The 15,872-nt window shown below is 34.0% G+C and overlaps 1 protein-coding gene and 2 long non-coding RNA genes across 3 annotated transcripts; 2 read left to right on the forward strand and 1 right to left on the reverse strand.

Annotated features, from left to right (window-relative positions):
• Positions 1-6,989: 6,989 nt before the first annotated feature.
• On the forward strand, positions 6,990-7,832 carry LOC124457690. Its single transcript, XR_006952732.1, has 2 exons — positions 6,990-7,095; positions 7,457-7,832. It is a non-coding gene; the product is annotated as an uncharacterized LOC124457690 (long non-coding RNA).
• A 2,798-nt stretch (positions 7,833-10,630) lies between these two features.
• LOC124457456 lies at positions 10,631-13,287 on the reverse strand. Its single transcript, XM_047007706.1, has 2 exons — positions 13,153-13,287; positions 10,631-11,324 (listed from the first exon to the last, which is right to left on the reverse strand). Exons 1-2 carry the CDS (start codon positions 13,164-13,166, stop codon positions 10,874-10,876), a joined length of 465 nt encoding a protein of 154 aa, XP_046863662.1. The 5' UTR covers positions 13,167-13,287; the 3' UTR covers positions 10,631-10,873.
• On the forward strand, positions 11,204-11,845 carry LOC124457458. The gene is made up of 2 exons (XR_006952605.1): positions 11,204-11,291; positions 11,454-11,845. It is a non-coding gene; the product is annotated as an uncharacterized LOC124457458 (long non-coding RNA).
• Positions 13,288-15,872: the final 2,585 nt, after the last annotated feature.

Raw genomic sequence — 15,872 nt, forward strand, 5'->3', positions numbered from 1 at the left:
ATGTGTGCGGTGTAAAGTACAAATTACCTTAGAAAAGTGTCAACATTTAACTAAAGCACAGACGATTATTTGAAGTGTGTTGATAACAAAGAGCACTGTTAATTTTGCCTTTGTTTTACTTTCATTTTAGCCCCTAAATTAATTATATTGTTCTCTTTAAATTGTGATTTTATAACACAAAACATTTTGATGCAACAATTGCTGTACAAATAATTTGCTGATGTAAACTTATATGTAGAGTGAGTAAAATGTGAATGAAACTAGCTATCTTGGGTGGACAAAATGCCATAGGGTGGACAAAATGAATAAAGTGTGAAAAGCGGACAAAAAGACTAAAATGCAGATCCGCTCCTTCTTATAAATCACAAGGCATTAAAATCGGTTTTCCGGTTAAAGATTGCTTATAACTGTAATAAATATCGCACGCAAAACGTTTTCAAAGTTTGTCGTAAGTGTAGAATTCATAAAAGCGTGCTATGTGGCTCTCTTTTAAACTAATATGAGTATTCACACTGAAAATCGTCGACAATCTATCGTTTATTTGTTTTGGTGCTTCTAAATGATTATTGGTGAAACGCGAAGACGATATACATATATCTTTCAATCTAAACTATAGTTGTTTACAATATCCATTGATGGGGAATGTTCTGCACTCTAAACTAACAAAATGTGTCGGATATGAATTGCAGAAGTATTGATCTATTCTTGACTTGCAAGATACGTCGTGGTCGCAAAGTTGGATGATTTTAACCCTTTCATTCCCAAATTATTAGCCGTGGCCAAAAAAAATTTTCTGCGCTATATACGCATAAAAACAATGTTAAATATGTCACGAATTTCATTGCTAGTCTAAAAATTTATATTTTCATGGAATTAAAATTTTGTTGCCAAATGGCAACATTGGGAGTATAGTGACATAGCTCTATACTTAATACTCATGTTTATTGATTGACATTGAAGTGTTATAATTATTTTACCTGTATTAAAATCCATAAAATTAACTAAAAATACAATTGATCAGTGAGGCTCCCATTTACTCCAAGTAAAAGAAAAAAATATGTACAAAATAGCAATACTACAAGTAAGAAATATTTACAACTATAACAATTTTACTTTTTGTGATACACAATATGTATTGGCTTGCTGTCATACCACTTAACAGTTTTGATACCTTTATCGTTAAGCTTGTTGTCATAGCTTCCACGACCATCTTTCTTCATTTCTTTGTCTGATTTAAGTTGACAACCTGCCATTCGATCCTTGCAAATAGTGCCAACTGCCCAAATGCCTCTTTCTTTTAACATTTCTAACAACTGCACTGATGCAAACCAGTTGTCAAAATACATCTTGTAATCTTTGTGATCTGCCAAATTTTTGGTAAGTCTTAGTACAATATTGCCAGAGATACCAAGATCTCCTTTCAGTTTCATTTGCTTTCCAGTGTATATTTCAAAGTCATACATCATTCTGGATGCACCGGCCCTTGTAAAGACTTTGAAACCCTTATGGGTTTGTTCTTATTGTATTGTTTCAGGTAACTGCGACCTTTGAAGGGAATTATTTGCTCATCAATGCTGTTACGTTCCTCTGGGTCAACTTTGAGCATGTTTTTTCTCAAACTGCTCAATAACGGTTGTATCTTGAATAAAGGATTGTAATCAGGATGATTTCTTCCTGGCAGTTTGGAATTATCATTGAAATGCAAGTAGTGCAGGATAATTTCAAAGCGATTTCTTGCCATTGTTTCAGCAATAGGATTGAACCGAGAAGAATTTTCCCAGTACATTCTGTATGATGGTGCAGGAAACAGACCCATGTATAAGAGGATGGCAAAAACTTCTCTATTTCATCATTTTGGATAGCACATTCCTTACCATCCTTCTGCATTGCATAAATATTACTTTGTTCAGTGCATTGTTTTATCATTTCAAAATCAATGAACATGTTGAAACATTCCAAAGGGGAATGCAGTTCTTCAGGTCGATCTGGGAATGTATCATTGAAATGGTTTTCGGGAAAAGGAACATCTTTCTTTTGCCATTTACACTTTTTGTCTTGCATCACTTTGCTGGTTTAGATCGCCTTACAGGTTCATCATCATCTTCAATATCATTCACTTCACTATCTTCATGAACTGCATGAATTTCAAGTTGTCTGGAAGGGCAACAAAATCTGGATCCTCAGCATGGGAAATATCTTCCACCTCATCATCACCATCATCAATGCCGCTTACATCTGATATTTCACCATTAGGACAAAAATATCTACTGCTTCAGTCAAATCCATAACTCTCTTAAAAATAAAAAACATCAGTTATAGAAAGAAAATGCTTAGTTTATATTCAATTAACAATATTTCTACAGTGACATCTTCCAGAGATTGATCTGCCCATTGTTGTCACATGGCAACAACATTATACATTAGAAAATCTATGTGGGCTGATCGCGCTTTTAATAAAATAATTGTTTAAATATGACGAGGAACAGTAATTTAATCCATTAATATTTTTATATATCTTAAAACTAAACATATTATAGTTAAACTTACCTTTGAAAATGCGCAAAAATTTGCTGTCACTAACTTCCGTAGGACACCATGTGCAGGGTTGTTAGGCTCCAGCGCTCGTTTGTAGCCAAATATGGTTTGAAAAGTGGCCAAATGGCAACAAAAGAGGCCAAACTTGTTTTCTGAGCCCGCACTGTTTATGGCATGCGGTTTTAATAAGTTTTTCTAATTGCTTCTTATAGTCTATATGGATTTATCATAAATATATACCATACATTGCAAATCTAGCGATGCCAACGCCTAATGTTCACATCAAAGGACATATGGGAAGAGGTGAATACAGAACGTAAGACTGAAAATTAATTTGCTGTTGCAAAAATATAAGGTGCTTGTTGACGAAATGAAGAGAAAAATGAACTACACGTCCAAAATTTCTTGATAAGCATTACAAGCTTAAAAGGCCATGTCAAAATACAAAGTGAATAAACTATTTTATCTGTCTTTCTATAAGATCTCGACGTGCATAGTTGTCATTTTTACTGCTCTCCATATATACAGATTTATATAAATATTTATGCATAGTTCTTATAATGTTTATTCTACTCACATTCATACATGTGTTTAGTGGCAAACAGCTCAAGCATTCGCTTAGTTACCTTAAAGTTAATGCAGCAGTTCCCGGCAAAGTGTAGGCTGGAACGAATACGAATAATGGCATTTAGCAGTTCTAAGCTCATCCTATTGCGTTGTTTGGTCTTCACTGATGTCACCAAGGAAAAGGTTCTTTCAACCACTGCATTGCTTACAGGATTTGTCAGGCAGCTAAGGCGTAAGTTGCCAATTCCTTGAATGGTTTGACCCCAAGAGAAGTTTGGAACTGAACTATCTTTGACCAAAATGCAACTGCTGTATCAGGTATGATGCCGTTAAAAATTTGTTCCTCTTTCCAATTTCGGTGGACGATCTTCCTGTACTGCTCCTCAATTGCATAATCTTGATCCTTTCGTAGATTAGGAAGCGGCAGTTGCTCAAAATCGGCTCTCGTTGTTACATCAAGAACTTTGCTTGGATGCAGGGCGCTTAAACCTTTAAAGATATTCCGGACAGCTGGTAAACGTTGCTCTACTTGATTTACAGCTTCCACAAGAAATTCTAGACACCTATTTTTCACTTCAGAAACTTCAGCTTCAGCACGTCGTTTGTCTTGTTGGGAAGAAATGTATTTCTTTGCTTCTGACAAGAACTTTCCACCAAAGTCAACTTCATAAATGGCTAGATATTTTCCTTGGTGGTCGAAAACTCTACCATATAAACTTTTATGGTGTACATTTAGTTCCGTGAACATTTCTTCTGGGTCACCATCAGTTGCCTGGAAGAAGGCATTCACCCTGTCGAATTCTGTGACCAGAGGAGAAACGAAATGGAAATAAAGATATAGGACTGGATCATTGAGCATGTCCAGAAGAATACGAGCCTTGAATCTTGCTGCCTGCGTCGTCTCTGGTTGTGCTGTTCGGAAGTAAGCTTGCAGCTCAAACCAATTTGTGAGAATGCGAAATATAACTTTTCCTCTCACAAGCCACCTCGTAGTTGAGTACTTCTCAAACGGTGCATCTTGCACATCATCTGGATTCATCACTTCGTAGAGCGTCTTGTATGCTTCTCTTCTAATAGCGCTCTTTGAAAACCATTTCGGAATTTCTGCCAGAAGAAATCCTACACTCCACGGAAGTTTCTCAAATGCATGCTGAACACAAAGGGACAACGAATGGCAAATACACGTCATCTTGATGCAATGAGGAGCGACAGCAGCTATTCTTGTCCACAGCGAATTGTGTTCCCAACCATCACTGAAGCACCGTCACTAGCATAGCCAACACAATTCACTAAATCAAGTTTAATTGTGGCAAGGCAATCTTTGATTGCATTAAAAAGATCATCTGCCGAAGTGTGGACAACAGGAACCAGGTCAACAAACGCTGTAACGATCTTATTTTCAACTTCGCTGAAATACCTTACGATAATGCAGACCTGCTTCGATGTGGAAATATCAGTAGATTCATCCACAATTAACGAAAACTTCTTACCCTGGACATCAGCAATCAGTTGTTCCTTCAACGCTGGACTTATAACTTTGGTCAATAGTTTTGAGCATTTGTTTCTATGCATTTTAATGTTCTCAAGTTTGCTTCCATGAGCATTTCGGGCTATTATCCTCCGAGATGATCCATGGTCAAGATTGCCGAATGGCAAGCCATTGTAACAGCTAGCTCGATCTCGGCGACCTTTACTTCTTCTGCAACTTTTGGGACACGTACGACTTGGATGGGCCTTGTAGTAGTAGATACTTTAATGTGTTTGATGTGTTTATCAGTTTTTTCGTGTTTGGTTAAGTTTGCTTGTTTGGGTCTGATTGTGGCACGGCACAATTTACAAAAAGCATCTTCACTTCCGTCTGAAGCTTTTGTGAGCCAGCTAAATTTACTTTCCCAAGATTTGTTATATTTTCTTCCGCTATCATACGCTCCTTTCCATTTTGATGCCATAATATTGCAACGAATAACGTTTTTATCAGTCTTAACTAGTATTAGTAGTGGTCGAACGTGCTATTTATAGCTAGATGTTGGACGTCTACGAAGACAAAGCTGTGTGCTTGCTTGTGATTAGCTGGTTAAATTGCATGACAATTGGCTGAATTATACTTAGCTGTGATTGGATGAAAACAATTCAATGCTCAATTTGATCCTTATGATCATTTTAGTTGTATTTCCATCGCATTTTGTACATTTAAGAGATTTTACAAATAAAGCTCAATAAAAATTTTAAAAAAATTGTTTGAGTAAAAAGAGGCCAAAAAGTAGCCAAATAGCCAAAAAAAAATTTCGAGGCCAAAGAAAGAAAAAAAAGGCCAAAATCGAGTTATTTGGCCTCAAAAAGGCCAAACTAACAACCCTGACCATGTGAAATAGTCAATGAAACTAATATAAAAACAAATTTACGAAGATTTGCCTCACATATCACATCACCCACATCAAAACCTAAAAACGCTTGCCTGATTTTTGTTTTTGAGCTTACTTCATGTAAGCTATGTAGCATAAAAGACAATGTTGCCATATGGCATCATTGGGAATGAAAGGGTTAAAAAGGGATCTTATTTATTTACAATGCAAATTTTATAAAAGTTGTCAAGCATTCCATTTGTTCCTTACTACCAGGGGAATGGTTGCGACCAACCAATAGTTGATGAATGCGTGGGAATTTTTAAGACAACGACGCTCTTTAAGCTAATAACATCTCAACTCTCAAATGTCAATCTACGTACCATTGATTGTTCTTTTTACTATATGAGTGGGAATCAAGATGTCGGTGCAAGTTTAAAAATGTGTTTTTTTACGTAGAATGAGTGGTATACGTAGAGCGTTACTTATGTATGGAGTGTTTTTTTTGTATATGCTTGTCTTGGTAGGTGCTCAAGATTTAAGAGAAAATATTTAGAGTTGTTATGTTATGTTATCGAAGGTCAATTCAAAATTAATTACTCTTTTAGTCTGTATATTTAGTGTGCACAAATAGTACTTAAAACAGTGAAAAGTTTTTGGAAAATTTATTTTCTCAAGAAAAGGCATTTTCTTTGTATATTTGTGTAAAGTACGAATTGCTTTGAAAAAATGTCAACATTTAACTTAAGCAGGGACGATTATCTAATTAAAGTGTGTCAATATAAATACCTTGTGAATTTTGAGTTATTTTTACTTTCATTTTAGCCGCTAAATTTATTATATTCTTTTCACTAAATCGTGACTTTAAACAATAAAAACAAATTGATTCAAGAAATGCGCTCTGCTAGTGCAAACGTAAATGTCCAATGAATCAATGAGAATATCTGGACAGTCTGTAAAGTATTCTCATCGATCGCAATGTTGAGGGGAAATTGCATGTATTGAGAAAAATTCAAAATCGTGGCCAAAGATTTGCCAGGCAAAAGCGAATTTTCATGATGATTGTGATAACCCGGCATAAGTCTTTTAATGAAGTCTTAATAACAATAAATCAAGAATAAAAATAAAAGGTTTTATATTAATGACGTTTCGTCTTTAAAAGACGTCTTCTGACAAAATGACAATATTTACATGAGATTGCAAATGGAAGCAGACATTTACAGGGTGTTAATTCTCATATGAGAAAAGTAGGAAGGTTGGATGACAGGACAAAATGGAAGGAACAACATTTAATGGAGGTAAAGAGGATTATTATTTGGTTATATTTAAAGCCTCGTGTAAATATTTATTATTTTGTTCTGAACATATCTTAAGGCAAAGATCAAACGTCATATAACAAAGAATCTTTTTGTTTCTAATTACTGTCGTAATGGCTCCATTAGAAGTCTTTTGTTGGGCTATCACGTTTATAGTGAAAAGATTTTATGTTAATCTCATGGTCTGTTGAGCAACACACTTTCATCTAGTCCCGCATTTAACGTTATATGCAAACACTTCATAGAATTGATTTGCAGTTTATAGATTTAATTTGTATCTAACGGTATACGTTATAATCTTGCTCGTTTTTGGTGTTTCGTTGAGGCAGATCTAGGTAATCAATTTGTAATAATTTCTTTAAGTATATTTTACACAGTGCTGTAGAAGTGGAGGGACGCTATTGACAAGAACATCAAGAGAACCCCTCATCTGACTAATTTATTTCTACAGCACTGATTTTACACTGAACATTCATATATAAAATTTAACCTTAATGAGGGCCTGAGGTGAGAATGTCTTTTAAATATAGATTGTTTAAGTTCTAATATCGCCCAGCTCATGTTTCTTTGTCGAATTGCTAACAATAATGGATACATTTCACTGCATCATAGGATGATACATGCAAATGATCCTATCAGTTGTTACATTTACCAAATTCCCATGGGAAGTGTAATGAATTTCCTTTTTTGGTTAAGTCCTCTTCTTCAACATGCGTCAACATGAAAAAGTACAACATTCACCTTGTCTCAATTTCAAAAGAAAATACATTTCAACGTTCGGTTCCAAAATTCAGGAGAATTCAACAACAAAATATACGTAAAGATTGGTCATGGTGCAGCTGAAGCTTTTATCAACTATCAATTTTTATTCAATCTAAATTTCATATGATTAACGATTTAGATTACTACTTATTATAACAAACTTATTTCTATTGAATCTCAATTTTACGACTGGTTACCAAATTCAACTATTTATAAATGTTTATTCGTTCAACTTTACCTCGAGACTGAAGTGTAACTAAGCACTTAGCTATATTCTGATCTACATAATTATTGAACTTATAATCCTCCACCCTTCCCAATTAACTTCTCATCTTCATTCCTTATAACTTTTTGTTGATTGGATTATAACACTTTTTGATGTTGGTCTACAATATTCTCCAGCAGATGTCTTTACCTTATCGTTTCTTACTTTACAATCGTCAACAAAGTAAACTTTAATAATACTTCCAACAATCCATTTCCTCGTATGGTATTATTGTCTGCAATAGTTACAAAATACCCGAACCTTACGTCACGATTTTCGACATCTTTCTTTTTTGAGGTAACAAAACTGAAAACATTTCGATTCAAATGTTTTCAAAAGAAACTCACATTTTTTGTACAAATTCGACTCTTAGTCGTGGAACCTTTGTCTCATGATCCCCGAGGTCCTTAAGGTAGGACCCGTCATCAGGATTGTTTGTTTGTCTAGTAATAGGGGATTGAGATACAAAAAAATTGCTACCTCTAATAAATACGTATTTAGTTCGAAAGGTTTATGGACTTAATACCCACTTCGCAATTTCAAAGCTAGCTTAAAACTCCTCACAAAAGCTTCTGCCCACCCATTATGACGAGGAGACCCCAGGGATAATAAATTGCCATTTAATGCTTTATCAGGTCACAAATCTTTAAGTTGTTCCCTGTTGAAAACATTAATTATGATCCTTAGCTCTTTTACTGCTCCAACTAAGTTTGTGCCGTCATTGAAGAGTAAAAATGATGGACAACCTCTAGTAAAAATTACCTTCTGATTGTTTGTATGAACTGCATCGTCGTGTTGCTTTTAGATGCTTTATGCACAGGAATTAAGGCAAAGTCATGCCCTTTAATAATCCAATACTCTCTCCTGATTCTTGCAATGGTTGTTGCAACTCCCACGTTTCCAAATGCAGTAGCTTCTCCTTTATAATTTGAATATTTTGTGTTTTTGCCAAGCAAAATCATCCTTTCTTCCTCAAACTTAAAAAATGACGTTCTTATAAGCAAATGGTCTCAAACTTATAAAGTCACATTTCAACTTTTTCTTTGAAACGTCCTCGAACTTTCCTAATCAGATAAAGACGTTTACGTTCTATCTCATTCGGAGTGATATTGTGCTCTTGACATTACACTAGTTTTATCTAACTTCATCTTGGCTTTCAACTTGTGCGTGTTTTGAAAGAGGCATATAAGTTTTTGCAAGTAAGAAACTCTGTCCTTGTCAATGATACCCATCCTTTTCACGGATTTAGCTAAACCTACTCTTTCTCCCCTTTGCATTTCTTTATATATCTCATTATTATCAAGCTCCATAGCCTCTTTGGCCATTCTTCTTGGGATTTACGCATAAGTTCTGGTATACTGAGTGAAGTATCGTCAGCAGGGTTTTTCACACTCGAAATGTGTTTTTATTTGATTCGTTTGTATTACTTGTAATTTCTCCAACACAGTTGGGCGGAAACAGTTTATAACGATTTTTCTGATTTGAGATTCAAACTTGTGTAACGGAACTGTCTGTGAACAAAATAACTTCTCTGATTAGTATTTGCTTTTCGTCTTGAATACTATTTCATAATGTGCTTGCTAAAACTGCTGCTTTATCACGGAATGCTTAACTCCTTCTGTTGTGATTTAGCTGTGACTCTCTTCCTTTACCTTCCGTTTGTATACGTACATGTCTCATTTGAAGCCCGTGCTGATAAGTTTGGTAGCTCTGTGTGATAATTGGAAGAGATTATTTAAGTGTTCATTTCTCTACAGAGTTGAGAATCCAACTCTAAACCTGACAGACAAAAATCCTGCATTCCAATCTTTGCTGTTTTCAGAGACGAAGCTGTATACCATATGGGATATTATATTCTTGCTATTCAAATGCGAGTACTTCCTTTTGTCATTGTTTTAGTTACGCGTCTGTCATAACTTTATTTTTCAACACCTGTTTCTAATTACACCATTAAACACCAAGTACATTTTCTTCATTTTCCATATGGGTTAATTAGTTTACTCAATTGCTTTGTCTTGAATTCATTTGATGTCTTTGAAGCTACCTTTCGCAAGGATTTTATATGTTTTGTCAGAGATCTATTGCTTTGTAAGATTTATCGACTGAACCCAAGATATAATCTACGCATGAGTCATCTAAAATTAGATGGTGCAGCTCTTAGATCAAATTTTTTTCTGTCTTTCATTTTTTTTAAACGTAGTTTGGGCAATGGTAGGAGTTTGTTGATCGTCAAAAGAACTGGTATCAAAGTGTAATGAAATATTAACGGTTATCTGTTTACCGGACAATGTGTAACCCTCCGTTTTCGTTCAACGACGTTTTAAAAGTGTGCTCGTATCGCTCCGTTTTCGTTCAACGACGTTTTAAAAGTGTGCTCGTATCGCTCCGTTTTCGTTCAACGACGTTTTAAAAGTGTGCTCGTATCGCTCCGTTTTCGTTCAACGACGTTTTAAAAGTGTGGTCGTATCGCTCCGTTTTCGTTCAATCACGTTTAAAAAGTGTGATCGTAGCGCTCCGTTTTCGTTCAATCACGTTTAAAAGTGTGATCGTATCGCTCCGTTTTCGTTCAATCACGTTTAAAAAGTGTGGTCGTAGCGCTCCGTTTTCGTTCAATCACGTTTAAAAAGTGTGGTCATATTGCTGCGGAGAAAGCGATGTCTTCGGACAATTCCGCTCCGGTGCAGTATAAATGCAAACCGGTTCTGTTACTTTTTTGCGCTGTTTTCCGAGCAATCCGGAGTAGTGTAAACGTACTCTTAGTGGAAATATTATGGTTAGAATCTTTGTGATTAACTATATAAATAAACCTAATAATTAAGAAAAAAATGAAAAGACAATCTTGTAAAACATAACAATTTGTTAAAATTTTAATACTGGTAATCTTTTCTCTTAAGATATACAGTTTATATAATATATTGTATATTCGAGTCACTTTGAATAGTGTTTTATAAATTGTCTTATAACCAGACTAGGAACAAGAAGTTTAATAAGTAACTAAATATACACACTATTTTATTATAATCTTGCGCAATGAGATTTTTACTAGGGCTTCACTTTAAACTTAATTTGAGAACATTTGAGGACCTTTATGACTTTTTCTTCCATGTTGGTTTGGTTTTTGGTACTAGTTCTTCGTCTTGAGATATATCCTCTTCGATAAAATTTCCCTCTAGCTCCTTGAGTCTACTGATTCGAAATGTTCTATATTTTTCCAGCTCGCTTTCAAGATTCTCAATGGTACGCTCTGCTTCGTGTAAAATATTCATAATATTATCAGGAATTTCGTATTGTCTCAAAGCTCGTGAAAGTTTATGAAGTTTGTCTGCAATCTGGGTTTCCCTTGATATTGCAAGAATAGAATAGTTTTCTATCTTGCAGCAGCCTTGGCAACGGTTTGTAACAATCTCAAGTCGACTAACTCTATCCAGTGAATCAGTTTGAATCATAATATAAATAATAGACAATGTCGTCACAATCGATTGAATCATCAAAGCCAATTTTAAGGTGCGAAATTTGGCTAATTTCGCAATGAAACTTCTGAAATTAGATAAAAAATCATTACTCTTACTTATTATGTATAGTTAGTTTATAAATTTATCTTGCCAGCTAAGCGCATTTTAGAGGAAACGGTTTTATGTTTTGCAGAGTTCTATTTTTTGTTTACAGTAAACAACGGACGCAGTCGCTTGGTCGCCGTTCAAAATCCTCTAACCAGCCGAATATGGATGGCGTTTAAAGAAGAATGGACTGTGAATCTTATGTTTTCAACGTAAGTAAGTCGATTCCAAACTAACTTAAAATAAAAAAAATTTAAATTGCTCACAAAAAAACGTTCAGAAAAGAGATTCAAGAGCCTAGAAATTCTGTTGTGCTAAATGAATTGTTGATTTTGAGCATTTTAATGTATGTAAAGTTTATAAATGAATTCATCCTCAATTCTTCGGCAGTCAGAATGATCACTACAATTTATTGCGGATGTTGTAACAGTTACCACTAAATGTAATGTTTAAAAGTCCGAAACGAGCTTAATTTACTCAAATACAATCTTTTTTTACTTGGCAATTCTCTGCTTTACCAGTTCGCGCGCTGTGTATTGCCGAAGTAAATGCAAATAAAAAGGTCAGCAAAGATCAACTTTTAGAAGTGATTAAAGATCGCTCTACTCCTTACCACCCACCACAGTAAATATATGAAAACAACTTCGGTTCAACTGAGTAACGAATTAAAACTCATAATTAGTCGCAAGTAACTTTGTCGCAGTAAACTACAAAATTATACCCGACAAGTCTTATAAGTCGGATCATAATGTGAGTTGCTCATTTGTCTAGAATTCAGCTTCAGGGGTGATTTGAATTTGTTTACGACATTGTAACATTGTTGATATCCCAATAATCAAAATATGTTAATTTTTGTGTGATTGCCAACGAGTTATACTATGATTTGTATTTAGATGCAGTGAGTCTTAGCTAGTAATTATGGTAAGGTTTTTTGATAAAAAAGGTTTTCATGTACTTTCTTATTGTAATAAAGATATAAACGAGACTATTTGTAAGCCCTTAAAAGATTTTGTAAGCAAATTAATATGTAAAACATAGCGAAGAACAAGACCAACTTTGTGCTTTAAATTGATGTTTCTAAGCGTATCAAGTAACAATGTGCATATTATACCTAAATTTTTTTTTGTTAAAATTGAGTAACAGCATCTCGAAAAGGATTGAAATACACTGTTTTTTATTTTCATATTTAATTAGTTAAGTTATTTTGTCATTGAGTACACGTGTGTAGTATACTACGTCATGCGCATATATGTATAATAAATTTTACCGAGAAAAAGTCCGAACAATTTATATGATTAGTTATCAATAAACCTCCTGAAAGTCTTTTAATCAATCAACCATAATCACTGCTCTAAACAGCTCTTCAAATGTAGAGTAAAATTATATTTTTTCACATATTTTGGAAATGAGGGAAACTAGTAATTTCGAGTTTCGTTTATAGCAACGCGCATTTTTTCTTTCCTTCAGTTTCAGTTTTATTTTCATAGCGTATGCAACAGTGCTACATGTACTTGTTATTCTTTTAATTCTATTTATTTAAAGACATTTAACGTAAGTCCCCGTTCGCACTACATATTGCTCTCCGATTTAATTTTGCCTTTAAGAAAATTTATTAAGAAAATTACCAACTAATTTTACAGTTATAGCAACTTTGTGGTGTTGCCAATTGAAATCTTTATAGAGTGCTATATGCTGCCGTATTTGAACCGTTCAGACAACACTCCGTCATATGTGAATTTGTCTAGAATATTTGATCGTTCCATAGATTTCCTTACGAGAATTGACATTTTTTTTTTTTATTATCTTACCTGTTGTAAACCATAGTAAAGGTTTCTTTAATTTCGACGACTATATAGATTACGCTTTAAAAAATGATCGGCCATCGACAGCAAATGGAATAGTTTGACGACAGTAAAGATTGCCTGCTTATTACAAAGATTTGATAATTAATTTTGTTGTGACGGTTCAAAGTGCGTAAATGTCTTAAAACTCTTTCAATTGAAACAATTAAATGCAAAGTACTAGAATTTGAAATTGAGTAATTGCCAAAATATTAGTTTGCTGACATATAATGTCGCATTTCTAACAAATCAGTCCAAAATGTGAATTTGATAATGTTGTATGTTGTATATCCAGCGGTAAGTTCAACATAAAAGAGCTCAAATCTATCACATCATTAATTGCTAATTCCAATTATTTTTAATTTATTGAAGTGTCAATGCTATTTTATATACGATTTGATAATGTAACACCGTCCTTTCATAATCGTCAATATTTCATACCAAAAAGAAAATTATTTGGCCATATGAATTCAAGTTTATATGTCTGCAATTAAATGAGAATTTTTTGTCACCCATAACAACCCCATTTGTGTATTTTGAGTGGAGTCAGAATGGGGCAAGTTTAAAAATGTTTGTCTTACGCAGTAGGTAGAGTGACTTACGTATGGAGTGTTTGGTTGTATTTGTTGGTCATGGTAGATGCTCAAGAATGAAGATAAAATATTTAGAATTGCGGACTTGAGTTTTATGTTTGTTTTTTTACAAAATTCTCTTCCACCAATTCTTCTGCTTGTGAATGTGTTGGTGATTATAATCTTCTATCATATACTCACTTAAATATCATCCATTTAAATTTGCTAAATACAAGTTATGACAAAAATTCAAAACAATTGAAAGTGATTTAAAGTCTAATGCTCAGAAGATTTGTTTTAACATTTTGATGACAGCTGATAGAGCCAGACGAGTTAGCATGTGTGTCTTAGTACTAGGCAAAACCTTATAAATCTCAGTGATCATCATGGTGGAAAAAACATTCGTTCATTTTTCAGGACTTAAATAGAGCGGCGTATTATATTTTTTACTCGCTTGATACTAGTCGATAAATGGTAGTGAGAAATTTTGAAATTTGCAATTTTTTTGGTTTTGATAACTATTCATGACGCACGTCGTCGTGAATAAAACGTAAATTTCTGTTTATCGTGGTCACTTATCGCTTGGGGCCACATTGACTATTGGTTTTTCATTATTCCTCATAACATTATGAATTATATAACATTATAGCGTCCGCGATATATATAAAGTGCGGTGTAAAGTACAAATTACCTTAGAAAAGTGTCAACATTTAACTAAAGCACAGACGATTATTTGAAGTGTGTCGATAAGAAAGAGGACTGTTAATTTTGCCTTGTTTTTACTTTCATTTTAGCCGCTAAATTAATTATATTGCTCTCTTTAAATTGTGACTTTATAAGACAAAAACATTTTCATGCGACAATTGCTGTTCAAATAATTTCCTAGTTATATTAAAGTGAGTTAAATGTGAATGAAAATAGCTATCTTGGGTGGACAAAATGCTTTAGGGTGGACAAAATGAATAAAGTGTGAAAAGCGGACAAAAAGACTAAAATGCAGATCCGCTCCGTCTTATGCATCACAAGGCTTTAAATCGGTTTTCCGATTAAAGATTGCTTATAACTGTAATAATTATCGCCCGCAAAACGTTTTCAAAATTTGTCGTAAGTGTAGAATTCATAAAAGCGTGCTATGTGGCTATCTCTTTTTTAACTAATATGATTATTCACACTGAGAAAATCGTCGCCAATCTATCGTTTATTTGTTTTGGGGCTTCTAAATGCACATCGGTGAAACGCGAAGGTGATGAACGCATTTGATAACTGTGAAACCGTGACTCATGATAGTGGATCTGCTTAGCAACATTTTGTTTTACATATTGGAAAATGAATCTGTTATACATATATCTTTCAATCTAAACTATAGTTGTTTACAATATCCATTGATGGGGAATGTTCTGCACTCTAAACTAATAAAATGTGTCGGATATGAATTGCAGATGTGATGATCTATTCTTGACTTGCAGGATACGTCATGGTCGCAAAGTTGGATGATTTTAAAAAAGGATTTTATTTATTTACAATGCAAATTTTATAAAACATGGCAAGCATTCCATTGTTTCCTTACTCCCAGGGGGATGATTGCGACCCACCAATAGTTGATCAATGCGTGGGAATTTTTAAGACAACAACGCTCTTCAAGCTAATAACATCTCAACCCTCAAATGTCAATCTACGTACCATTGATTGTTCTTCTACTATATGAGTGGGAATCAAGATGTCGGTGCAAGTTTAAAAATGTGTTACTTATGTATGGAGTGCTTTGTTGTATATGCTTGTCTTGGTAGGTGCTCAAGATTTAAGAGAAAATATTTAGTGTTGTTATGTTATGTTATCGAAGGTCAATTGAAAATTAATTACTCTTTTAGTCTGTATATTTAGTGTGCACAAACAGTACTTAAAACAGTAAAAAACTTTTGGAAATTTATATTCTCAAAAAAAAGGCATTTCCTTTGCCGTATATTTGTGTAAAGTACGAATTGCTTTGAAAAAATGTCAACATTTATCTTAAGCAGGGACGATTATCTAATTAAAGTGTGTCAATATAAATACCTTGTGAATTTTGAGTTATTTTTACTTCCATTTAAGCCGCTAAATTTATTATGTTCTTTTCAC

The sequence above is a fragment of the Xenia sp. Carnegie-2017 genome, unplaced genomic scaffold (assembly GCF_021976095.1).
Source record: "Xenia sp. Carnegie-2017 unplaced genomic scaffold, XeniaSp_v1 HiC_scaffold_6, whole genome shotgun sequence".
NCBI lineage: Eukaryota > Metazoa > Cnidaria > Anthozoa > Malacalcyonacea > Xeniidae > Xenia > Xenia sp. Carnegie-2017.